The 26202-nt window shown below is 45.9% G+C and overlaps 1 protein-coding gene, 1 non-coding gene and 1 pseudogene across 5 annotated transcripts; 2 read left to right on the forward strand and 1 right to left on the reverse strand.

Annotated features, from left to right (window-relative positions):
* Nucleotides 1-1099: 1099 nt before the first annotated feature.
* Nucleotides 1100-7737, reverse strand: LOC136319263 (solute carrier family 2, facilitated glucose transporter member 3-like; annotated as a pseudogene).
* On the forward strand, nucleotides 4783-4858 carry TRNAV-AAC (transfer RNA valine (anticodon AAC)). The gene has a single exon. It is a non-coding gene; the product is annotated as a tRNA-Val (tRNA).
* Nucleotides 7738-9630: 1893 nt separating the features above from the next.
* On the forward strand, nucleotides 9631-24830 carry C1RL (complement C1r subcomponent like). 4 transcript variants are annotated; one of them, XM_066260107.1, is made up of 6 exons: nucleotides 9631-9741; nucleotides 10285-10513; nucleotides 18472-18661; nucleotides 20420-20545; nucleotides 20671-20822; nucleotides 22665-24829. In XM_066260107.1, exons 1-6 carry the CDS (start codon nucleotides 9659-9661, stop codon nucleotides 23436-23438), a joined length of 1554 nt encoding a protein of 517 aa, XP_066116204.1. In that variant the 5' UTR covers nucleotides 9631-9658; the 3' UTR covers nucleotides 23439-24829. The 4 variants fall into 4 exon arrangements, with proteins under 4 accessions (XP_066116204.1, XP_066116224.1, XP_066116195.1 ...); XM_066260127.1 differs by having other exon boundaries at nucleotides 20671-20745; nucleotides 22666-24829; XM_066260098.1 differs by having other exon boundaries at nucleotides 9641-9797; nucleotides 22665-24830.
* The last annotated feature ends 1372 nt before the right edge of the window (nucleotides 24831-26202 follow it).

Here is a 26202-nt window from a genome sequence, read left to right on the forward strand (position 1 = left end):
CTTCTCCACCCCTCCCCCTCCCCTTCCTCTCTGTCTCTCTCTTCCCCTCCCGCAGCCAAGGCTCCATTGGAGCAAAGTTGGCCCGGGCACTGAGGATGGCTCCATGGCCTCTGCCTCAGGCGCTAGAATGGCTCTGGTTGCAGCAGAGCGACGCCCTGGATGGGCAGAGCATCGCCCCCTGGTGGGCATGCCAGGTGGATCCCGGTCGGGTGCATGCAGGAGTCTGTCTGACTGCCTCCTTGTTTCCAACTTCAGAAAAATACAAAATACAAAAAAAAAAAAAAAAGAGGTAATGTGCAAACCTCACACACACTGCACTCCCTCCCATACGCATTACCTGATGCCTGAATTCTCCCCTCCTGAGACTGACCTCTCCAGTATCAAATCTTCCACCCTACAGACTCTTTAAGCACCTCCCTTCCAACCTCAATTTGCCTTAAGTTTTCATTATTTGGTAAAATCACACTTAAAAAAATAAATATTTCTGCAATAAAACCAGAAGATAAATAAAACTCAAATTAATGTGCTCTGCAGAGCTACACGGAAGTGAGGATGGTGCCCGTGAGTGACCCCTCTCTGTCCTCCACACTCATGTGTATCCTGTTCCTGGGGAGTCTGAGTGGGAAGCTCTCTCCCCTACCTGCCCCCATGAAGAAATGTTAGAACTTACGGAAGGAGGAGCTGGCAAAGTTGTCAAGTGCCAAGTAGCTAATCCTTCCTGAAATGAAGGTAGGTTTACTCGGTTTCTCCTAAAGGAAGAGAATGTCCAAGAAATGAAATGTTGCCTGACCAGGCGGTAGTGCAGTGGCTAGAGCATTGGACTGGGATGCGGAAGGTCCCAGGTTCAAGACCCCGAGGTCGCCAGCTTGAGCGCGGCTCATCTGGTTTGAGCAAAAGCTCACCAGCTCGGACCCAAGGTTGCTGGCTCGAGCAAGGGGTTACTCAGTCTGCTGAAGGCACATATGAGAAAGTAATCAATGAACAACTAAGGTGTCGCAACACGCAACGAAAAACAAATGATTGATGCTTCTCATCTCTCCGTTCCTGTCTGTCCCTGTCTATCCCTCTCTCTGACTCTCTGTCTCTGTAAAAAAATAAATTAAAAAAAAAGAAAAAGAAATGAACCGTTTAAAAAGCCACTGAAGATACAACTGACCCCAGCATTGGGTTCCTCTGAGTGCTGACGGAGTGTGGGGGGGAAGAGAATCAGCTAGCAGCATTCAGAAGCAGTCCTGGGTTACAGCCTGACAGGTCTCTCCCCCATTCAGGGAGAGGCTGCTTCTCCACGTTGGGAGGGAGGTGGGAACGCATGGCTTAGAAATCCACGGAGATCTCCTTTCCGGGCTGCATGCTGTTCATCTCCACAATGGGGCCTTTCTCGACTCTATCAGCCCCCTGGGCCTGCCCTTCAAAGCTCCGTGTAATTTCCTCAAAAGTCCTGCCACGGGTCTCTGGGACTTTGAAGAAGGTGAACAGCAAGAAGGTCACAAGGAAAACGGTGAAGATAATAAAAACGTAGGCTCCTATGTAGTTCTATAAAAATAAACAGAAAAAGGAGTGTTGATTTAAAAATCTGGTCACTGACAAAGCCCAGTTTCCCTCACATCTGTATTTCCCATAGACTTGAAGCCATAAACCGTTTATAGTTAATGAGTCAGGTCTGTTTATGATTTCATTGCTAACTTCCTGTATTATTCAGCAATTTTGTCACTCCTTTTTCCATTTATTAAAGTTAGCTGTTTCTTCCAAATACCTATTGAGTATTTTAGGATTTTTGATTATCACTGTTCAAATCTAGGTTTATTATGCGGGACTCACAGAAATAAGAAATGCCTTGCAGATGTCCACTGCAAGTCCCTTTATCCAAATCAGCTCCAGGTCATTTTATAAGAGGACCCATGTCATTCACTAACATCCTATGCTTTGTAAGCCTTTTAGATCATGAAGCCAAAATACTAATTCAAATGATAGCTTTTGAGTATTGGTTTGAAATCCTTTGAGGCTTGACTTATTACTATCATTCTTTTTCTAGGTAGAACTGTGCCTTTATCTTTTCAAACCAATGGTCTTTTAAAAGTTCCCTGCTTTATACTTCTGCTTCAATCTTTTGTTATTAAAAATGAAGGTTGGGGGGGGGGGGTCTGGTTTAAAGCCCTTGAGATAGAATTCTTCCCGGTGTCAGTAACCATATGGTAAACATGGCGTAAGTGGGCTGATTTCAAGATGGGCTCGGTGAATTCTGCTTTAGTTTACTTACTTCAATTAAGGGGAAGAGCAGTCCAACCAAAAAGTTGGAGGTCCAGTTGGAACAACCAGCCACTGCCATTGCAGCTGGGCGAGGTCCCTGGCTGAAGAGTTCGGCCACAATAAACCAGGGAATGGGGCCTGGGCCAATTTCAAAGGCCACGAAGACCAAGATAGTAGCCCCAATGCAGATAAAGCTCATCCAGTTATACAAACTCTACAGAAGAAGGAATAGAGGAAAAGTCATCATTAAATAGAGCATGCTTTTGGCAGGATCCAGCTTCCCAAAGACAAGTACTGACTGATACCAAAAAGCTTCTCCTGTCCTGTGGTATAATGGAGTTACTGGACTTAGAGTAAAAAATTTGGGGTTTTGAATCCTAGCTTTGTGACCACACATAGATCATTTTTACGGAAATCATTTCATCAATTGCAAAATGGAAATAATTGCCTCAAAATTATTTTTTTAAGTTGTTATTTACTGATTTGAGAGAGAGAGAGAGAAACATCTATTTGTTGTTCCACTTATTCATGCATTCATTGGTTGATTCTTGTTGTATGTGCCCTGACCGGGGATCAAACCCACAACACTTTGGCATATCAGGACGACAGTCTAACCAACTGAGCTACCAGGCCAGGGTCAAAATTATTTTAAGAATTAAATTGTGGCCCTGGCCGGTTGGCTCAGTGGTAGAGCGTCGGCCTAGCGTGGGGAGGACCCGGGTTCGATTCCCGGCCAGGGCACATAGGAGAAGCGCCCATTTGCTTCTCCACCCCTCCGCCACGCCTTCCTCTCTGTCTCTCTCTTCCCCTCCCGCAGTCAAGGCTCCATTGGAGCAAAGATGGCCCGGGCGCTAGGGATGGCTCTGTGGCCTCTGCCTCAGGCGCTAGAGTGGCTCTGGTCGCAACATGGCGACGCCCAGGATGGGCAGAGCATCGCCCCCTGGTGGGCAGAGCGTCACCCCTGGTGAGCGTGCCGGGTGGATCCCGGTCGGGCGCATGCGGGAGTCTGTCTGACTGTCTCTCCCTGTTTCCAGCTTCAGAAAAATGCAAAAAAAAAAAAAAAAAAAAAAAAAAAAAAAAAAAAGAATTAAATTGTATAGCCTGACTAGGCGGTGGCGCAGTGGATAGAGCATCGGACTGGGACGCGGAGGACCTGGGTTCGAGACCCCGAGGTCACCAGCTTGAGTGCAGGCTTATCTGGTTTGAGCAAAAAGCTCACCAGCTTGAGCCCAAGGTCGCTGGCTCGAGCAAGGGGTCACTCAGTCTGCTGTAGCCCCCCGGTCAAGGCACATATGAGAAAGCAATCAGTGGACAACTAAGGAACCACAACAAAGAATTGATGTTTCTCATCTCTCTCCCTTCCTGTCTGTCTGTCCCTATCTGTCCCTCTCTCTGAATTTCTTTGTTTCTGCCACAAAAAAAAGAATTAAATTATATAATGTATTTTATAAGCAAATTATATAATGTATGTTATATAAATGTAAAGATTACAGCAATTTAATCACCTCTCTTTGGTGAACTACTTTTTTTGTTGTTTTAATTTTTATTCACTTTAGAGAGAGAGAGAAAGAGAGAGAAACATTCATCTGTTCTTGTATGTATGTTGGCCGGGGATCAAACTGGCAACCTCTGTGCTTCAGGATGATATTCTCATCAACTAAGCTATCTGGCCAGGGCAAGAACTACTTTTTCTTAAAACTCTGGGCATGCTGCTTCTCCCAAATTTGGCTTTATCAGTTTGCAGCCTCAACTATTCACCTCTGTCCCAGAATCAAACTGTAACCTCTCCTACCCTTCTCCCTGTAGTTTACTCAAAGAGCACTCATCTTTAATAACAAGGAAACAGCCATGGGGGAGGTACAAAAAGCCAATCGTAAATCATAAGTAGAGTCCTTCTTCCCATTCTTTCCACCAGAAACAGCTAAAAGGAGAAATATAACATGACATTTCTGCTTTCCTTTTCATGAAAACACTGTGTGAGCTACCGGAATCTGCGTTAACAATCGCAGGGTACTTGCTATAGTCACACTCCCCTTTTATCTTACGCAATCCCTCCTATAACCTCCCTCTTTCCCATCCATTCCGTATTTGTTTGAAAAAAGTGAAGACTACTTACACCCATTATTCAACAGCTCTTTTCCCCTCAAAGAGGAATTGAACAACAACAATGGCTTTAAATAATGGTAGGGAGGTGGAAGTACATACAACCCATCTTTGAACATGGGTAGCAACAAGTCCTCTGCCCCCTAACCCCTGTCCCCACAAAATGATCAAACCATCCAACTTACAGACACTACAGTGAAGACGGTATTAACCACACCAGCACCAATGGTGGCATAGACGGGCTTCTCGACACCTGCATCTTTAAAGATTCCTGTTGAGTAATAGAACACCTGGGAGGAAACAAAAGAAGATGAAACTTTAAAGTAGCACTTGTTCATGGCAACTGAAAAATAGGACCAACTTGCTATTTTGAGTATGAGATGTGTTTTGCAAAACACTTAGCTACAAAATAATTTAATTATATAAAAGATTGCCCTGGCCGGTTGGCTCAGCGGTAGAGCGTCGGCCTAACGTGTGGAGGACCCGGGTTCGATTCCCGGCCAGGGCACACAGGAGAAGCGCCCATTTGCTTCTCCACCCCTCCACCGTGCTTTCCTCTCTGTCTCTCTCTTCCCCTCCGACAGCCAAGGCTCCATGGGGGCAAAGATGGCCCGGGCGCTGGGGATGGCTCTGTGGCCTCTGCCTCAGGCGCTAGAGTGGCTCTGGTCGCAACATGGCGACGCCCAGGATGTGCAGAGCATCGCCCCCTGGTGGGCAGAGCGTCACCCCATGGTGGGCGTGCCGGGTGGATCCCGGTCGGGTGCATGCGGGAGTCTGTCTGACTGTCTCTCCCTGTTTCCAGCTTCAGAAAAATGAAAAATGAAAATATATATATATATATAAAAGATTGATGAGAAACCATCAGGGCATAAATCAGTACTTAAAGAGGTGGGACAAGAGTATTCTTCATAACCAAATATTTTATCGACAATAGATAGGAGGTATAGGAATATCCTCTCTTCTCACACCAAGACTCAAAAGCAGAAAGCTGATATTTGCATAGAATTTAAGGGCTACCTGCCAATTACTAGCTTCCTGTCTTGTGCCCCTGGCTCTCAATTGTCATTGTTTCCATTCTAGATGGAAAAAATGCATAGAATAAGATCACATCAGTCTCAAGTTGCCAGTGTGATTTGGACCTCGTTTCCTGACTGTTTCCCAGGACTTTACACTGATTTTATTTATGTATTTGTTTATTTATTTATACACTGATTTTATAATGTAAAGTCCCAGAGAAAAGCCAAGGCATAGAAATTCTCGGCTATCTACTTTGGGTTATATGACTTACTTATTACTGATGATGTCATATGAGCCACAATAGATTAGAATTAAAGAGGGCTGGAAATTAAAAAAAAAGAGTGGTCCAAAAAAATTGTGTTGCCCTATTTACTGAAAAGTTTAGAAGAGGACAAATGTCAACCATCTGTTCTAAGACTAAGGGTGACAAAATTTTTATTTTAATTTATTTTTGTATTTTTCCACATGGAAAACATGTACTATCAATATCATTTTAAGAAATAAAACCAGCTTGACCAGGTGGTGGCACAGTGGATAGAGCATTGGACTGGGATGCAGAGGACCCAGGTTCGAAACCCCAAGGTCGCCAACTTGAGCATGGGCTCATCAGTTTGAGCGTGGGGTCACTGGCTTGAATATGGGGTCATAGACATGACCCCATGGTCACTGGCTTGAGCCCAAAAGTAGAAGGCTTGAAGCCCAAGATCACTGGCTTGAGCAAGGGGTCATTCGCTCAGCTGGAACCCCCAGGTCAAAGCACATAAGAGGAAACAATCAATGAACAACTAAGGAGCCTCAACAAATAATTGATGCTTCTCATCTCTTTCCCTTTCTGTCTGTCTGTTCCTGTCTGTCCCTTTCTCAATAAAAAAAAGAGAGAGAGAGAAAGAACGAAAAAGAAAAAATTCTAAAATTTGTGTGGAGTCACAAAAGACCCTGAAAAACAAAGCAATTTTGAGAGAGAAGAACAAAGCTGGAGTCATCACACTTCTTGATGTTGAGCTATATTACAAAGCTATAGCATTCAGGCCTTGGCTGGTTGGCTCAGCAGTAGAGTGTCGACCTGGTGTGCGGGGGATCCGGGTTCAATTCCCGGCCAGGGTACATAGGAGAAGCGCCCATTTGCTTCTCTACCCCCCCCTTCCTCTCTGTCTCTCCTCCCCTCCCGCAGCCAAGGCTCCATTGGAGCAAAGATGGCCCGGGCGCTGGGGATGGCTCCTTGGCCTCTGCCCCAGGCGCTAGAGTGGCTCTGGTCTCGGCAGAGCGACGCCCCGGAGGGGCAGAGCATCGCCCCCTGGTGGGCAGAGCGTCACCCCTGGTGGGCGTGCCAGGTGGATCCCGGTCGGGCGCATGCGGGAGTCTGTCTGACTGTCTCTCCCCGTTTCCAGCTTCGGAAAAGAAAAAAACAAAACAAAACAAAACAAAGCTATAGCATTCAAAACAGTATGGTGCTGGCATAAATACATGGGCCAGATATGACACCAGAGCACAAGCAACAAAAGCAATGTTCTTACCACATTCACAAAAATGTTACTCTATGAGGTGATAGATGTGCTTACTAACCTTATTATGGTAACCATTTCATAATATATACATATTCGATATCATTATGTTGTACATCTTAAACTAATATAATGTTATTTTTCAATCATATCTCAATAAAGCTGGGGGGAGGGGAAACCTGAAATATGCTTCATCTGTTAATATTTATATTAATTTAGTCAAAAACTTTCATAGCAAGTATATTTTCTGATCTAACTACTAGCTGTGTTGAGTTAGAATCAGGAAACCTCTCTCTGTTTTCTCTCAATATGAATCAAACTGCTTTGAAAATAAGCATGAGCACTCCCTGAGGTCCCCATGAATGAGGTTTGCCCATAACACTGGCATAAGATAGAAACATGACAGAAGCTTGATTTGGGCAAATCTTGCCTCTACTTTTCCCATCACTCTGTTTCTGCTTTCTAGATCTGGGGACTCACTCAGCTCCAGTAACACCAACTCCTCTTTGGGAGGCTAACTGCCCCTACCCTAGGAGTGTTTACTTACCTTCACCACTGTCAGTCAGATTGGCTCACGAATTATTTTTATCTCTTCTGGTCCATTTTAAAATCCATTCAATGTAGTTATCAGCCTGGTAATCTGTCTGGAATTTGGTGGGGGAAATGTTTAGGATTTAATAATCTCCAAAATGTAGGCTGCAGAAAACCTATTTCAGGCACATCATGTGGCACAGACAGATAAGAGAGCCGTGTTAATGGGGAGTCTGTAACAAGTTAGCTCACTTAGCTTTGTTCTGGGTATCGGAATCCCTATGTGCGAGCTTTAGCCTAGATAGACATAATTTATTACCTGGAAGGGTTCTTGCATGTGGACCTTTCTTGTAAATCATAAAGAAGACGGGGGCTCTAACCATGATATTCAGAGTCCTCACCTCCACTGGGCTCCTGCGACTTGGAAAACAATAAAATTTCCCAAGCCCAGTAGAAAACTGCCTTCTCAAGTCAGAGGCTCCCAGGAAGATGGAGCAATGGACGCTCAGAGGAGAGGAAGCTGTCAGAGGTAAAGCTTGTATCGAGGAGGATGCAAGAGGGAGCACAAAGCCTGGAGGAAGGGAGGGAAGCAATGGAGGTGAGGGACAATCAAAAGTAGTTTAACAAGAAGAAAGAACATATCACCAGGGACCCGAGCAGCATGTGTGCACTCCGAGGAGAGACTACTTCATGGAGTGGGGGTGACAGGAATTGCCCCCTAAGCTGTCCCATGGAAGGACGAGGCTCTAGGTAAGAGAGGACCCCAGAAGAATGCTTGAGAAGGATCCTGGTTATTTGGAGTGACCCAGAGAGAGCCCAGAAGGAGCTGCTTATTACTATTGCAGGGTTACAAAATATATAGAAGTATACCATTTTAAAAGATATTTTCTATCTTTAAATTTTTCTTACTCTGTTATTACATAGATGTGTACAACCATATGTGTTTTGTTCGAGGTGAGGGGGAGTATTCTCCAGGTAAAGGGGAAGAGGGAAAAGTCAAGTCCAATGAGCAGTAGCAGAAAAGTACATAAAGTGATGGTAGAGCTGGACAAAGGAGGATTAGAGGACATAACAGACAAGAAGGGAAGAGGCCAGCTAAGACTGTCTACCTGTACTTGCAAGACTCCACCACACACGTTTCACAGTCCTGCAGATGGGTGAGCCCTGTATTAGCCATCGGTGATGGTGAGCCCAGGCTTAGTAGATTGTTCAAGAGTGCCTGCCCCTACAGGTTCCCAGAGTTTCCTAAAAGAACTGTGGACCAAGAGCACTAGAGTAAGTAAAAAGCTATTCTTAGCATATGGCAGCCCTTGTGGCCCAAAGAATGGGGAGAAAAAGGGTAAGTAAAACTATTAGACAAAGCCACCATGAGTTATGGCTCTGAGCCCCAGAGGTGTGCAGGACTTCTAGACAAGACTGGAGTCGTCACCTAGGATGTAGGTAGCCCTGTGACCACCACTGGTGCAGAGTCACTCTTCACCTCCCTTTCAGATCACAGCCCCTGGGGGGGTGGGAGCTGCTCTGATTGAATTCTGTAGATAACAGAGTTCGAGTTTGTGTCCTTAAGGAACAGGCTGCTGACCTTCAACACATCTGCCTCCTCAAGGACTTCCTGGCCCCCTTTCTCGCTGTGGGTGAGTGTCTCTCCCGGGAGGGTGCCCCTGCCTCCGGCCTCGGCCCCTGGTGTCTACCTAAAGAAGCTGGAGCCTGGGCCTGGCTCCAGCCCTGTGTCAGCCGGACCCTGCTGGACCAGCAGCTCTCAGCGGTTGTGAGCAGGACAAATAAGACTACAAAAGTGGGGATCCCAGGCATGTTTGCTGAGGGGGGAGAGGGGGAAGAGAAGCTCAAGTTCACGGGTTCCAAACTTCATCTCTAAGAGGAAGCCTGGTAACATAGATGAGTGGCAAGGTCAGGGAGGGAGAGGTATGGCCAATTAAAAAGGCAACGGCCATACCTTACAAGGAGCCATCCTACTATTTACTGTTCTGTAAAAATAGTACAAAAGAGTCCAGGGCCAGGGCTCTCCCACCCTTGATCTCTGAGGGCCAGCGTGGTTTTGGAGTTTTTCCTCTTAAATTGTGGTGGGTGAGCTATTCCCATGTCCGACAGTAGGTGGTGCACAACCCAGGAAAATTGGAAAAAGGAACAGGAGAATTACTCAACTCATTTCCAGTAACTGCTCCCTCCTCCCCCTCAGCAACCTCCCCAGCCCCACCTCTTGTTCCCTGGCTTCAGCCAAGTCCTCTGGAAGGTCCCAGATGTCCTGTTCCATATGCCTGGTCTCAGAGGCGCCGAATTATCTCTGGGGAAGCCCCCACTCCACAAGCTGCCCAGGCAAGATGTGAGTGTGCCCTTGGAGAGGACTGGAGGAGAGGAAAAGGGTGGGGAGAAAAGAAGGTAGGGCCCAGGGGCATATGTACACACACACACACACACACACACACACACAGCCACTTAATGCAGAGGAGAATTAGAAGTGCCCATGGCTTCTAGCAGCCTTCCCTGGGGGTGGTCAGGCACAATGCTCTGAGCCAGGAAACTAACATATTTGGTTGTTCTTCATTTGTATCACCACCATGTCTCCCTCAGATCCTAGGGTGGGTTTGGGATCTGCTGAAACAGAAAGTAGCCCCTCACTTTATATGACACTCTTCAGGGAGATAAGCAATGATGGAAGACACACTGTGGAGCTCAGGCTGACGAGGAGGCTCATGGAATTGGGGCAGAGAGGGGCACTAAGGAAGCAGGCAGAGGTGGCTGCCACCGTTGTTCATGCCTTTGCCAGGTCTCTCAGTCCCTTGGCATCACCTGCCCCCACTCCTTATGACTCCACAGGTCTCAGGCCACAGCTGTGTGGACTCAGAATGTCCTCTCTCACCTGCAGGTGGTGGTTACTTCTCTGGGGAGTCCTCCAGGCTTGGCCCACGCAGGGCTCTGTGCTCTTGGCCCAGCAGCTCCCCCAGCAGCTGACATCCCCAGGGTACCCAGAGCCATACCTCAAAGGCCAGGAGAGCACCACTGTCATCGAGGCTCCGGAAGGCTTTGCTGTGAAGCTCATCTTCCAGGACTTCGACGTGGAGCCGTCCCAGGACTGTGAGCAGGACTCTGTCACAGTGAGTTGGGGTCCTGGAGGGACTCTAGGGAGGGAGCCACCTGGCCTGGAGCCCAGGGGCAGTGGGAGGTGGCAGTGCCCTGAATCTCAGAGGATGGATGAAGAACCCAAGTCAGGGGCACAGGCTGGCTTATCTGGCAGACGAGGGTCTGCCCAAGTGTACAGCCTCGACTAGCAGCCCAGTCTCTGGCCGTGCTACCATCTTGTCCCCAAAGGGACACACAAATACTGCCAGCCCCTAGGGTAAAGAGCAGGGACTCACATCAGTCATTAAGCACACACAATCATGCTTTCCACTGAATACCTGCACTGTCTGGGCAGGAATCTGAGCAGGAATAACAAAAGATTTGGTGACTGAGTTTAGAGGAGCTGTAGCAAAAGTTCTTATGATAAGGACACTTTAAAAACACTATTTTCTGTTATCTTTTGGTTTAAATTTTATTTATATCAAAATAATACATGCACATAGTTTTAAAAAAAAATCAAAGTATGGCCCTGGACTGTTGGATCAGTGGATAGAGCATTGACCCAGCATATGAACATCCTGGGTTTGATTCCTGGTCAGGGCACACATGAACAGTTATCATCTGCTTTTCTTCCCCTCCCTCTCCCCCTTCTCTTCCTCTTCTGCTCCTGCAGCCAGTGGCCTAGTTGGTTCAAGCATCGGCCCAGGCGCTGAGGATAGCTCAGTTGATTCCAGCATCAGATCAGACAGGGGTTACTGGGTGAAACCTGGTCAAGACACATGCAGGAGTCTGTCTCACTATCTCCCCGCCTCTCACATTAAAAAATAAATAAAAGGCCTGACCTGTGGTGGTGCAGTGGATAAAGCATCGACCTGGAAATGCTGAGGTCACCAGTTTGAAACCCTGGGCTTGCCTGGTCAAGGCACATATGGGAGTTGATGCTTCCAGCTCCTCCCCCCTGTCTCTCTCTCCTCTCTCTCTGTCTCTCTCTTTCCCTCTCTCTCCTCTCTGAAATGAATAAATAAAATAAAAATTAAAAAAAAGATCAGTCATATTAAATCAACTCTTTAAAAAATAAATTAAAAATAATAGAAAAAATAAAAAAAATAAAATAAAGAAAAAATCAGAGTACTAGAAGGCTTATAATAAAACACAGCTGGCCTGATCTGTGCAATGGATCAAGTGTTGACCTGGAACACTGAGGTCACCAGTTCAAAACCCTGGGCTTGCCTGGTCAAGGCACATGTGGGAGTTAATGCTTCCTGCTCCTCCCCTCTTCTCTCTCTCTCTCTCTCTCTCTGTCTCTCTTCTCTAAAATGAATAAATAAAAATAATTTTAAAATAAAAATAAAAACCAGCTGTCTCCAACCTACTCCTCAACCCCCATTTTACTCTCCTGGGGTAATTAGTAACAATTCATGTAGCTGTTTCATCTGGTATGTATTTTCATATATCAATAACATGCTTATTCTGGTTTTGTTTGTTTTTTACATATTACCCATTAACTTTCAACTATAGAAGATAGGACTAGATTTATAGCAGACCTTCACCATCTATATCCCCCTCCCCCATCCTCCCAGTTTACCTATACTATCTTTTTGGTGGAGAGGTGGGGAGAGGAAGGGAGATAGGCAGACTCTAGCATGCGCTCAGACCAGTATCCACCCAGCAACCCCACCCGGGCTGATGCTTGAGTACCGAGCTATTTTTAGCACATGAGGCTGATGGGCTCCAACAGAGCTATCCTCAGTGCCCAGGGCCCCGCTCAACCAATGGACCTATTGGCTGCAGGAAGGGAAGAGCGAGAGAGGGGAGAGGGGAGAAGCAGATGGTCACTTCTCCTGTGTGCTCTGACCAGGAATCAAACCAGGATGTCTATATGCCAGACCAGTGCTCTACCCACTGAGCCACTGGCCAGAGTCTATACTATCATTTTTTTTGTTTTGTTTTGCTTTTTTGTATTTTTCTGAAGCTGGAAACGGGGAGAGACAGTCCGACAGACTCCCGCATGTGCCCGACGGGGATCCACCCGGCACGCCCACCAGGGGCGATGCTCTGCCCCTCCAGGGCGTCACTCTGTCGCAACCAGAGCCACTCCAGCGCCTGGGGCAGAGGCCAAGGAGCCATCCCCAGCGCCCGGGCCATCTTTGCTCCAATGGAGCCTCTGCTGTGGGAGGGGAAGAGAGAGACAGAGAGGAAGGAGAGGGGGAGGGGTGGAGAAGCAGATGGGTGCTTCTCCTGTGTGCCCTGGCCGGGAATCGAACCCAGGACTTCTGCACACCAGGCTGATGCTCTACCACTGAGCCAACCAGCCAGGGCCTATACTATCATTTTTAATTAAATCTATAGTCATTATTTACATTATTATGACTTTTAAATATTTATGTCTGAGCATATGATGTACAATAATTATGGTTTCCTTTTTATCCAACTTTTGATTTTCCAGGAGTTGGTAATTACATGGAGTTCTTTAGAGCTCTTTGTTTTTGTTCTAATCTTTGGTTTGCTTAGTTCTCTGTAACAAATCTCCCCAAACTCTTAGCCAGGAAAGTAACTCTCCTCTCAACACATCCAAGTGCAAATCTCAATCTCTGATTCCTCCTTTTTATTGGTGACGTCCCACCTGGCGATCTCTTGATGGTTTCTTTCTTCAGTCTGAATTCTTTGCTCTCTGAGCCTCCACAATTTCTGGGCTCCCTCATGCTGGAGACTCCCTTCACTTGTCCTGTGTTGGAACTGAATCCCATCATCACTCTTGCTCCAGGTTTACTCCCTCACTTTTGGAGGAGCACTTTCTCCCCCAGAAAAGGTACATGGGATTCTATTTTAAAGGATTTTACATAACCCTACTTGTCTCTGTTCTGCCCTCACATTTGATGGAGTGTTTATCCAGGTTGCGTTCTAGGTTGGAAGTCATGTTCCCTGAATTTTGATGACATTCTCTTCTAGCTCTAGTGTTGTTAAGTTTGATAGCATTGTGACTCCTGATCCTTTTTTTTTTTCTCTCTCTCTCTAGAGCTTTTGGAATATTTTCTTATTTTCTTCTTTTTTTTTTTTTTTTTTTTCATTTTTCTGAAGCTGGAAACAGGGAGAGACAATCAGACAGACTCCCGCATGCGCCCGACCGGGATCCACCCGGCACGCCCACCAGGGGCGGTGCTCTGCCCCCCAGGGGGCGATGCTCTGCCCATCCTGGGCGTCGCCATGTTGCGACCAGAGCCACTCTAGCGCCTGAGGCAGAGGCCACAGAGCCATCCCCAGTGCCCGGGCCATCTTTGTTCCAATGGAGCCTTGGCTGCGGGAGGGGAAGAGAGAGACAGAGAAGAAAGCGCGGCGGAGGGGTGGAGAAGCAAATGGGCGCTTCTCCTGTGTGCCCTGGCCGGGAATCGAACCCGGGTCCTCCACACGCTAGGCCAACGCTCTACCACTGAGCCAACCGGCCAGGGCTTCTTATTTTCTTCTTGATGTGGGTTCCTTTTTATTCATCATACAGGATTCATTTAATCTAGAGACTCTTTTATTATTTTTATTTATTGATTTTAGAGAGAGAGGAAGGGAGAGAGAGAAAAAAAAACACTGATTTGTTGTTCCATTTATTTATGCATTCATTAGTTGATTCTTGTACGTACCCTGACAGGGGATCAAACCCACAATCTTGGAGTATCAGGATGACACTCTAACCAATTTAGCTTCCCGGCCAAGGCTCTAGAGCAGGGGTCGGGAGCCTATGGCTCACGAGCCAGATGTGGCTCTTTTGATGGCTGCATCTGGCTTGCAGACAAATCGTTAATAAAAAATAATAATAACGTTAAAAATATAAAACATTCTCATGTATTACAATCCATTCATTTCCTACCACTCATGTTCATGGTTGCGGGTGGCTGGAGCCAATCACAGCTGTCCTCTGGGACAACACCAAATTTTTATTGGATAATGCGTAAGATACACAGGTCATTGTATGGCTCTCATGGAATTACATTTTAAAATATGTGGTGTTCATGGCTCTCTCAGCCAAAAAGTTTCCTGACCCCTGATCTAGAGACTCTTTTAATGTATTCCTTCAACTCTAGGAATGTTTAGGTATTTTTTTTTAATTACTTCCAGGCATCTACTCTCTTTATTTTCTCTTCCTGGAACTCCAATAATTTAGTTTTTATATGTTCTGAACTGGGTCTCTAGTTTTATTACTCATTTTGTTGTGTTTTCTATCTCTTTGTCTTTTTGTTCCTCTTTCTGGGAGAGTTCCTCTTTTTAAATACCAACTTTCGCCAACTTTAATGGTTTCCTTTTCTGTTGACATTTTTTCAGGTCTAAAGGCTCATTCCTGTTTTCTAAATGTGCCTTTTTATAGAATATTGTTCTTATTTTATAGACAAAACTCTTTCCCCTGTAATGGGATTATTTTTAAATGTTTCTTCTGTTCCCCATATTATCTCTACTTCATCCAAGTTCTTTTTTACTCTTCATTTGTTTTGGTTTCTGCTTTTAATGTTAGAGACTCTCCTACAATATGAAACCTTGGCTATCCATTCTTATATAAGAATGAAGTACTAGAATGATATTGGATGCTCTGTGTAGGTAGCTAAAATTTGTGAAATGACAAGTTTGAAAATAGGGTTATCAACAAGGTGACTAAGAGGTGCTGTGGGGGCCTTCCCAAATGTCAGTATGCAGAAGTATTTTCTCGGCAGACAGCCAACCTCAGAGAAGATCCTCTGGTCTCCAGAGCAGAGTTGCCAACCTTCTGGTAAACTGGTAGAGGCTCTCACAGATATGTAGAGGCACCTAATCCCTCCATTTTCAATTCTGGCCTCACTTCCTCTGTCAAGTGTCCCAAGGAATCCCAAGTCCAGGGTCTCTGGCTCCTGCTGAGGTCTCCTGCCAGGGTGAGCCAGAGGAGTTGCCTGGACGCACTGGGTGGGCAAAGGGATGTAGGATTCTGAGGTCTCCCTACATAGGCTTCTATGAATCTACCCCTCCCTCATCCCCATCCTCAGGAGTTCCTGGTTATCCTAATTTCCATTGATAAGAACCGGCTTCCTTTATGCTGACTTCCCCCTCTGGAGAGTCAGGTTGCCCCTTTCCATCTCCATTCCACCTTCTAAGACATACTGACACCTCTCATCTGCTGTCATCTCTTCTCACGGTCCTGTCCTTGATCATTTATACCTTTTTATCCTTTTTCCTTTCATATTAGTGGGATTTGAGATGAGAGAAAAGATAAGGCATGTGTTTATCACTTCAGATTTAACCAGAAGCCACAACTATACTTTATTCAATTTAGCCTATGTCTGTTGAGTACCTCCCATGATCCCTGTTCTCCCTAGTCATAGACAATTTTAGACCCAGTCTGACTCTTGTCATTGAGGAAGGTCAAGCTCAGGAATAAGATTCTTTCCTCCTCTCTGTTGCCAGGGTAAGTTAAACACACACACACACACATACACACACACACAACTAAATGCAGATTTCAACACACAGTAGTCTAATTTATGTTTTTACTTGTCAGTGTCCTCAACCAGATTAAATCCAAGATTGCCATATGTGTAGGACACACAACAGAATGGATTTTTGAATGATCAGGTATCTAGGATCATCTTCCTCACTGCTCCTCATGCACGTGCTGGAAAGCTGCCATAGGATGTGACATCCTGACTGCAAGAGGCCTCACAGACCATTTTACAGGAGAGGAAACTAAGATCTGGGTGGTTAAGCAACTGCCTATGCCACACAGAGAGATCGGAGCAAAGTTTGGAATTCAACATGGGTCTTAGGATTCATGGTCGTGTGTTCATTCTCCTTTGCTAGTTAGACTCCTAAGTGATTCTATTTGGCAACAACTCACGAGGAAGGTAAAAAGAAAGCTAGAGAGTTTGACAGCCAAGTAAATCAGCAAAGGACAGTTTCAGAGAACAAAAATCTCCGTCCCCAAGAGGTAGGCTTCTTAAATATGGGGCTTAAATTTATTAATGTTTTAAAGGAAAGAACAGACTGGGAGAAAGGCATTTGGAGTGACTGAGAAATTGTCTTCATGTCAACTTTTACACAGTTACTGTGAGCACAGTGAGATGGGCTGGATGGCCCCTTAAAGCAGTGGTCCCCAACCCCCGGGCCATGGACTGGTACCGGTCCTTGGACCATTTGGTATCAGTCCGCAGAGAAAGAATAAATAACTTACATTATTTCCGTTTTATTTATATTTAAGTCTGAACGATGTTTTATTTTTAAAAAATGACCAGATTCCCTCTGTTACATCCATCTAAGACTCACTCTTGACGCTTGTCTCGGTCACGTGATACATTTATCCGTCCCACCCTAAAGGCCGGTCTGTGAAAATATTTTCTGACATTAAACCGGTCCGTGGCCCAAAAAAAGGTTGGGGACCACTGCCTTAAAGGAACCTGAGACTTTGGGAGGATGAGTGAATGAAGAGCTAGCAAGACCCCAAGAAGTAGGTCGATGTGAAAATCAGAAATAAAATGAAAAAATAGAATAAAATAAAACGAGCCCTGGCCAGATAGCTCAGTTGGTTAGAGCATCGTCCTGAAGCACAGAGGTCACTGGTTTGATCTCCGGATGGAGCACATACGGGAACAGGTTGATGTTCCCGTCTCTCTCTTTCTCTCTTCCTTTCTTGATAAAATCAGTAAATAGAAATTTTAAAAATAAAATAAAGTAAAACAAACAGAGCAGTGATCTGTGTACCCAGAATAGAAATTAAACATGAAACATGAGCCAGGAAACTCCTTCCAAGGTGTCCTTCCTTGGGTTGGGGAACCCACAGAAAGGAATTTGAGCAGAGGAGGCAGTCAGAAGGGGTTTGACAGAGAGACAGCAGCTTAAAGGACATACAAGTTAAGCGACAATAGCCAGCGTGTCCATACCGTCTACATTTGTGTCCTTAGATTCCCACACCTTGTGGGGACATTATTTACAGTTCACGGGGTAAGAGGAGGGACACTCGAAAAGAAGGAGAACAGCAAAGGCCAGGAACCCCAGCCAAGTCTTTGCAGAGGGTCTTATTGCATCATAGATGTTGACTCACAGAAAGTTACTCAGAGAAGTGGAAGGTGCTGGGGCTGAAGGAAGCGGATGGGAAGGACTTAATGTCTGTATCTTCATCAATTCAAAGCTATGGCACCATGTTGAGCATCAGGGATTCAGTGGTCAGCAAAATATATGTATTTCTTGCCTTCTTGGAGCTTATAATCCAGTGGACTATTAGGGAACCCTAGAGTTCCCAAGGAAGTTTTTTTTATTGATTTATTTTTTAATTACAATTGACATATCGTATTATATTAGTTTCAGGTGTACAACATATTGACTTAATATTTATATACCTTACAAAGTGATTACCACAATAAGACTAGTAACCATCTGCCACCAAACATAGTTATTATGATATGATATTGATTGTTTTCCCAAGGAGCTTTTTTTTTTTTTTTACAGAGACAGAGAGAGAGAAGGATAGACAGAGTTTTTCGTTGCGTGTTGCGACGCCTTAGTTGTTCACTGATTACTTTCTCATATGTGCCTTGACCGTGGGGCTACAGCAGACCGAGTAACCCCTTGCTGAGCCAGCGACCTTGGGTCCAAGCTAGTAAGCTTTGCTCAAACCAGATGAGCCCGCGCTCAAGCTGGCGACCTCAGGGTCTCGAACCTGGGTCCTCCGCATCCCAGTCCGACGCTCTATCCACTGCACCACCGCCTGGTCAGGCCCAAGGAGCTTCTTGAAAGAAGGTAAATGTGGTGGGCTTTCTGAGATCATTATAGTAAGCTATAGGAATATGCAGGTTTTCTGGTCATGCCTGGAATAAACTTGGGAATCAGTACTGGAACAGGAAGCTACTTGAGCAAGTTAACATGGATACAGCTTAGGCCCTGCGGCACGCAAACCCGCTAGATGGGGAGTCCAGGCCCAGGACTAGACCCTGTAACCACCTGTGGTGGAGATTCACCCCACACCTGCCTGTCCCCGCCCCTCCTATTTCAGATCACAGCCAATGGGGTAGATCCAAGCCGGTTCTGCGGTCAGCAGGGCTCTCAGCTGGGCAACCCACCGGGTCAGAGGGAGTTTGTGTCCTCGGGGAACAGTTTGCAGCTGACTTTTCATGCACCCACCTCCTCTGAGGTCAGGACAACTGGTCTCCACACGGGCTTCCTGGCCCTTTACCAGGCTGTAAGTAAGTGTCCATCCTGGGAGTACACTCTTTGCCCATAACCGTGGCCCCCGGTATCATGAAGCAACAAGCAGAGTGGAGTGCTGGGGGCTCAGGGACACCTGAGCCCACCTCTTCCTCGCCCCCTCCCAGCCCCTGCTGGCAAGCTGGCAAGTTGAAGGGCAGCCATTGGTCAGCTCCAGCAGTTGCTTCTATGCTGATTTACTGGCCCAGGGCTTGCAGATCACCTCATTTTTTCAAGAGAAACAAAACACAGATTTGAAGTGAAATTCCAGATTTTCAAATGGTAACTCAGAATTTTTTGAAAGATAATACATATGATAAAAATTTCAAAAACAGTATGGTAAAAAGTAAGTCTTCTTCTGAGCTCTGGCCCTTACTTAGTCCTTGGCCACCTTGTCCAGAAACAGCTCGTTCTCCATTTCCAAGTATTCTTCCAAAGACATGCCATGCCATTCAAATATAATTGTGTATGTGTATGTGTGGTGTGTGGGTTGCATAATATTCATGTTTTAAATTTGGCATTTTTCACTCAATGATATATCGTAAAGATCATTCCATATACATGTGACTAACATTACCTAATTCTTTCTAATGACCATATAATATTCCTTTGATTGATGTGTTATAAGGTATTTAATCAGTCCTCCACTGATAGATATTTTGCTGCCACTAACTGTACTGCTATGTATATCTTGTATATACATCTTGGAGCACACATACAAGGGTAAATTCTTAGAAATAAAAGTTCTAGCGTAACCTGTGGTGGCGCAGTGGATAAAGCATCAACCTGGAACACAGGTCACCAGTTCAAATCCCTGGGCTTGCCCGGTCAAGGCACTAATGAGAAGCAACTCTTACTACGAGTTCATGCTTCTGCCCCACCCCAGCACACACATACACACCCTTTCTCTCTCTCTCCTCCAAAAATCAATAAATAAAATCTTTTTTATTTTATTTATTTATTTTTTTTTTTTTCATTTTTCTGAAGCTGGAAACAGGGAGAGACAGTCAGACAGACTCCCGCATGCGCCCGACCGGGATCCACCCGGCACGCCCACCAGGGGGCGACGCTCTGCCCACCAGGGGGCGATGCTCTGCCCATCCTGGGCGTCGCCATGTTGCGACCCTCCTGGGTGTCGCCATATTGCGACCAGAGCCACTCTAGCGCCTGGGGCAGAGGCCACAGAGCCATCCCCAGCGCCCGGGCCATCTTTTGCTCCAATGGAGCCTTGGCTGCGGGAGGGGAAGAGAGAGACAGAGAGGAAGGCGCGGCGGAGGGGTGGAGATGCAAATGGGCGCTTCTCCTATGTGCCCTGGCCGGGAATCGAACCCGGGTCCTCCACACGCTAGGCCGACGCTCTACCGCTGAGCCAACCGGCCAGGGCAATAAAATCTTTTTTAAAAAGAAAAAAAGAAAGGAAAGTCCTAAGTGGAAAAAAATTGCAATTTTATTTGATATTGCTAAATTTACTTCCAAAGATGTTTTGGTAATTTACACTCCCACTGGTCATGTCTGAAAATGCCTGTTTCCCCATATCCTACTTATCACTGTTATTTTCAAACTTTTTTTTTATCATTGACAATCTGATCAGTGAAAAATAGATCAAATATTTTTATTTTAAAGATTAAAAAAAAGAAAGAAAGACACCACCGTGCAGGTCCAACTAAATATGGCCATGAGCCAGAATCGGTCCCTGGTTCCTGAGCTGTCAGTTGGCAATTATGTTCTAGGTCCTAATGGCCCTTTTTTCCCTATAGGTGTGAGCCATAGTCGACCTGTATGTGAGGTTAGTGGTAGTTCTGAGGCCACATACACGCCTGGAGACAACTCCTCCATGATCCAGAACCACTGCCAGGAGCCCTACTATCAGCCGGTGCCAGCAGGTGAGTCCCCACCTGCTGGGGAACCAGTTTCCCTCTGCCTTACTCCCACCTGCGTCCCCTGCTCTTTCAGCCCCACCTCCCAACTCTGATCCCGTTTCTTTGCCTCCCTTCATTTCACTCCTCAGGGACACTCACCTGCAAGGCCCGGGGCCCCGGGAAGGAGACACAGGACAGGGACGAGGCTCCTCACTGTGCGCCTGGTGAGTGTGTCCTGCCAGTGCTGCGGCGGTGGCCACTCTCCACACCAGACCCAGCGGGACGTGGGCCTGTGGAACAGGATATGGTGGTTAAAGGGAAGGCTTGGAATAAAGGAGGAGATAAAGGCAGAAAGGGAGGAAAAAGAAGGGACCCAAGAAGGCCCAGAAAGAAAGAGGCAAGGCGCTTGTCCCTTATTCTTCAAAGATCAAGGGATAACCGAGGAAACACAAGTGTGGAGGAAGTTAATCAGACGGGGAAGTGAAAAAGACAGAGGCGTAGAACTGAAAGAAGAGAAAACCCTCTTCTGGTATGATGTGCTTTAAGGATCCACAGACAGGCTCTCTGTCCCCAAAATCTCTCCCTACCTCAATGCCACAGGGCCAAAAAAGTACACCCTTTTTTTTCCAGTTTTTTTACTGAGATAAAATTTCCATAACATAAAAGTCACCATTTAAAGTGTACAGTTTAGTAAATTTTAGTGTATTTACAATGCTGTGTAACCATTACCACTAATTCCAAAACATGCCCATTGTTTCAAAAAAAAAAAAAAAAAACCTGGGGCCTCCAACTCTCCCCTCCCATCTCCCCAGGAAACCATTAATCTGCTTTCTGTCTCTATGGGTTTGCCTATTCTGAACATTTCATATCAATGGACTCATACTATGTGACCTTTGTGTCTGGCTTCTTTAATTTAGCACCATGTCTGCCAGGTCCATCCACATTGTAGCATGTGTCGGTATCTCATTCCTTTCATGATGGAACAGAATTCCACTGTGTGATACATCACACTTTGTTTAGCCATTCATCAGTTGATGGACATTTGGGTGTTTCCACTTTCTGCCTTTTATAGGCAATGCTGCTATAAGCATTCATGTACAAGTTCCTATTTGAACATATGTTTTCCATTCTCTTGGATATATACCTAGGATTAGAATTGTGGGGTTCTATCATAACTCTATGTTTCACTTTTGGAGGGATTGTCAATCTGTTTTCCATAATGGTCACACCTGTTTTCTTTTTATTTAGAAAACTAAATTTAACAGGGTGACATTGATCAATAAGTGCACACAGATTTCAAGCAAACATCACTACATCATTTGAATAGTCAATTATGTTGTATATCCATCACCCAAAGCCGAATCATTTCCGTACCATTTTAAATTCCCATCAGTTGTATATGAGGATTTAAGTCTACCGTTTGTTGTTGTTTTTCTTTACAGGGACACAGCGAGAGAGAGAGAGAGAGGGATAGATAGGGACAGACAGACAGGAACGGAGAGAGATGAGAAGCATCAATCATCAGTTTTTCATTGCAACACCTTAGTTGTTAATTGATTGCTTTCTCATATGTGCCTTGACTGTGGGGCTACAGCAGACCGAATAACCCCTTGCTCAAGCCAGCAACCTTGGGTCTAAGCTGGTGAGCTTTTTGCTCAAGCCAGATGAGCCCACGCTCAAGCTGGCGACCTCAGGGTCTTAACCTGGGTCCTCGGCATCCCAGTCCGGCGCTCTATCCACTGCACCACCGCCTGGACAGGCAAGTCTACCATTTTTTAAAGTTTTTGTTTTTGAGTCAAAGCATTGCCTTTCCAACTCAATCTGAATAAATGACTCAGACTTTACTCCTATCCACAGACTGCTCTAGGGGAACCCTGAAGCAGTGCTTTGAGTGAGTCAGAGGACAAGTACATAGTAGTGGGAGATGTTAGAAATGAAGAAATGACACAGAAAACGGAGGCAAGAGGCACTGAGGGCAAATTCTGTTTGCTGCATGAGTGTGCTCAGGGCGGTCTCACCAAGGGGCTAAACAAGTGGCTTAAAATAGCTAAGAAGGCAGGAGGAAGAGCACGTCACAGAAGTAGGTCTTTAATAAATGCAGCGTGATGCATGCTGATTTCTCTCCTCCCCTTCCTCTCTCCCAGTCTGTGGACAGCCAGTGACCCCCATTGCCCAGAACCAGGAGGCCCAGGCTTCTTCCAAAGCTAAGTTGGGCAACTTCCCCTGGCAAGCCTTCACCAGTATCTACGGCCGCGGGGGTGGGGCTCTGCTGGGCAACAGATGGATCCTCACTGCCGCCCACACCCTCTATCCCAAGGACAGCATCTTTTCCGGGAAGAGGAGGAGGGTGGATGTGTTCCTGGGCCACACAGACATAGACGAGCTGATGAAACTGGGAAGCCACTCCGTACACCGTGTGGTTGTGCACCCAGACTATCGCCAGAACGAGTCCTACAACTTCAACGGGGACATTGCCCTCCTGGAACTCCAGCACAGTGTCCCCCTCGGCCCCCACCTCCTGCCGGTCTGTCTGCCCAACAACGAGACCCTCTACCGCAGCGGCCTGATGGGCTATGTCAGTGGGTTTGGCGTGGAGATGGGCTGGTTAACTACTGAGTTGAAATACTCAAGGCTGCCGGTCGCCCCGAGAGAGGCCTGTGAGGCCTGGCTTCGAAAGAAACAGAGGACTGATGTGTTTTCTGACAACATGTTCTGTGTTGGGGATGAGATGCGGCAGCAGAATGTCTGCCAGGGAGACAGTGGTGGCGTCTATGTAGTATGGGATGATCGTTCCCATCACTGGGTGGCCACAGGCATTGTATCCTGGGGCATTGGGTGTGGCAAAGGGTATGGCTTCTACACCAAAGTGCTCAACTACGTGGACTGGATCAAGGGAGTGATGGATGGGAAGGACTGACCCTGGACACACTGAGCAATGGCCCCAGCACTGTGAAGACACGATTGAAAGAGAAGACTGTCCAACCGCTGCGGGTGGGCCGGGGGTTGGACAGGCAATCCTTATTAGAACCACTGGGAGAGAGAGAGCCCCTCCTCTGCCTGAGGCTGACCCACCACAGATAGGCAGAGCGTCCTCCAGCCCCTCCTCCTCACCCTCCACTCTCCTGTGAGTTTGCGCTATGCCCCTGGAAGCTTAGTACATCCCAGTGAGTTTCATCGTCTGCTGACACTGCTTCATCTGTCTCTCCTGGGAGAGAGCCAGCCACCCTCTCATCCCCCGGTTCCAGTGGTGTACGGGGGAACTGGTCCTAATTGCTATTCATCTCTGAAAGATTCCAAAGTCTGTTTAGTTGACTTTCAAGTACTATCCAAACTGTGAGCTGCCCCACCTACCACAACCCCTCACTGCAATTACAGTGCAGCTACATTTCTGTTACCTGTTCTGTACACCAGGCAGAACAGATGTTATTTCATTGACTCCTCACACCAAATCTGCAAAGGATGTATTATGAACCACGTCTTGTTGCTGTTTAACCACACTGATTAAGAGAGAAAGAGAGTGGGAGAAGCATCAACTCGTTGCTCCACTTAGTTGTTCCATTTTTTTAGTTGTGTACTCATTGATTTTTTTTCTCATACATACCCTGATCAGGGATCAAACCCACAACCTTGCTGAACTAGGATGATACTTTATCCACTGAGCCACCTAGCTAGGGCACGATCCACATTTTAAATGAGGAAACTGGAGCTCAGAGTGATGAAGTGACTTGCCCGGATGGTACACCTGATCCGGGACTGCAAAGGCATGTGCTCTTCAGTGTCCCTTGACACCTCTCAGGGTCCTCAAGACCTGCTGTATTGCTCACTTCCCCTTCCCAGTCCTCACATCCCTACAGATTCGGTTCCCTGGGAATCCCTGCTTCAGTGAGGGTGACGACACCTGGCTCACACTTTCCTGGGCCTCATCTCCTACAGACACCCATCCCCTGACCCCAGCCCTGGCTGGAAGCTCCTGCAGACACCCTCAGCGCTGCTGGACACCCTGAGCTGTGCTCCACCTGAGATGACCAACTCTTAATTTTTAGTGAGGACATGAGGTGAGTTAGAGTAAAAGGTGCAGATAAAATACACTTGTTCAAATAGAACTAGAAAATAGAGAAGAGAGCAAATTTGCTAGTACAGTATTGAAAATCAAGTTAGCTATATGGTTAAAGGTTAAATTTTCTTTGAAAAATAGGGTTCAAAGGTGTACATACATGTGGCTATTTCTACTGTATTTTGTAAATCTGTACATAGCACAAAAGACTATTAAAAATACTCTAAAATACTAATCAGAGGTTGTTTCAAATTGTATAACTGTTTTGTTTTCCTCGCTTCTCTATTTGCTAAATTTTATTTAATGAGTATGTGTGTTTTATTTTTTTGTTTTTATTATTGAAAAAATGATGAGTTTTTCCCTACCAAGGCAAAAGATATATCTATACATCTATATTTATATATCTAGACAGAAATATAATTATAGATATATCCACAAACGGAAACCTACCATTACTTTAAGGGAGAAAAAAAAATTTCCCCCAGAATCAAATCCTAAGAGGAATGAACAATGTAACAAAAAATTAATAGATAAAATGGCTACTCAGCTGCCATCCCAGCTCCAAGGAGGAAGAAAGACTCCAAACAGAACATTCTCATCCCCCTACTGTGGGGTTATGGTTGGTTTCTTGCTGTTTTCTCTTGGGGCCTTCCCAGCCTCCCCTTTGAAATGCAGCAAGATGTTTATCTTCACAGCAGGATCTGGAAAATGTCCTTGGGAGCAAACATTTGGGAGGAACCCACCTTAAGGTTAGGAAAGGAGACAGTCTTGAAGGGGGCTAAATCGCAAATTTTAAATCTTTACTTCATATCTTAAGAAAACAGGGAGTCTGTGAAAAAAATTTCACAGATAATTCTCAGAGGCAGATGGTCTCAGAGGCACCAGGTCCTGGCTAGTCCTGGGAGATACCTGACCCCAGCTGTCTTGAAGATTTACCAAGCATACCTGATAGTAACATGCTGACTAGGCCTGTGCTACATCAGAAGAGCTTGCAGAGGAGATGTTTCTGCAGCTGAACACCCCCTCACACACACATCCTGCTTATCATCAAGTCAGTGACAAAGGCCATAAACCAGTATGTGCTAACTAGCCCCTAGCCCCTATATCTAATCCTCCCGCAGCTTGGAGCTAACACCCTTTGCTGGTCTCAGCCTGCTTGCACCCAGGTGTTTTAAAATAAAATTTCCTTTTGAACACACTAGCCTCATGTTTTTGGTTCAGCCCATGGTTTCTGCCTTTCAGTAATGTCTTCAAATACTGGTTTTAAAACAAGTGCCTGAACAACCTGTATATGGTTGTTTCTTCTTTCTATTCTCAGTATAAGTCAAGGGTATAAGACAAATGTGTACATAAAGGTTATTTTGAGAGGTTGGGCAGAGTGGTGGTTGGGCTGGGATGAGCTAATGAAGGCCAAGTTTGTCACTTTCCAGTCATGTTACAGAATACCAGGACAGAGCTCAGAATCCGTAAGATGAGATAGGACAGTTTCAACTAAGGCTTACCTTCTTCTCGGACCACCTCCTCCTTCCTTCTTACCTCTGCTATCCTGCCCCCCACCATGAACACACACACACACACACACACACACACACACACACACACACACACTGTTGTCAAGATGCTAATG

Source organism: Saccopteryx bilineata, chromosome 1 (assembly GCF_036850765.1).
Source record: "Saccopteryx bilineata isolate mSacBil1 chromosome 1, mSacBil1_pri_phased_curated, whole genome shotgun sequence".
Lineage (NCBI taxonomy): Eukaryota > Metazoa > Chordata > Mammalia > Chiroptera > Emballonuridae > Saccopteryx > Saccopteryx bilineata.

What these genes read in the sequence shown, in the direction of transcription:
- C1RL (XM_066260098.1), top strand. Translation starts at nt 9,673, where the DNA reads ATGCCTGGTCTCAGAGGCGCCGAATTATCTCTGGGGAAGCCCCCACTC. An exon ending in AAGGGTGGGGAGAAAAGAAG is followed by an intron (nt 9,798 to 10,284) that starts GTAGGGCCCAGG and finishes TCTCACCTGCAG; the next exon opens with GTGGTGGTTACTTCTCTGGG. An exon ending in GGCCCTTTACCAGGCTGTAA is followed by an intron (nt 18,662 to 20,419) that starts GTAAGTGTCCAT and finishes TTTTCCCTATAG; the next exon opens with GTGTGAGCCATAGTCGACCT.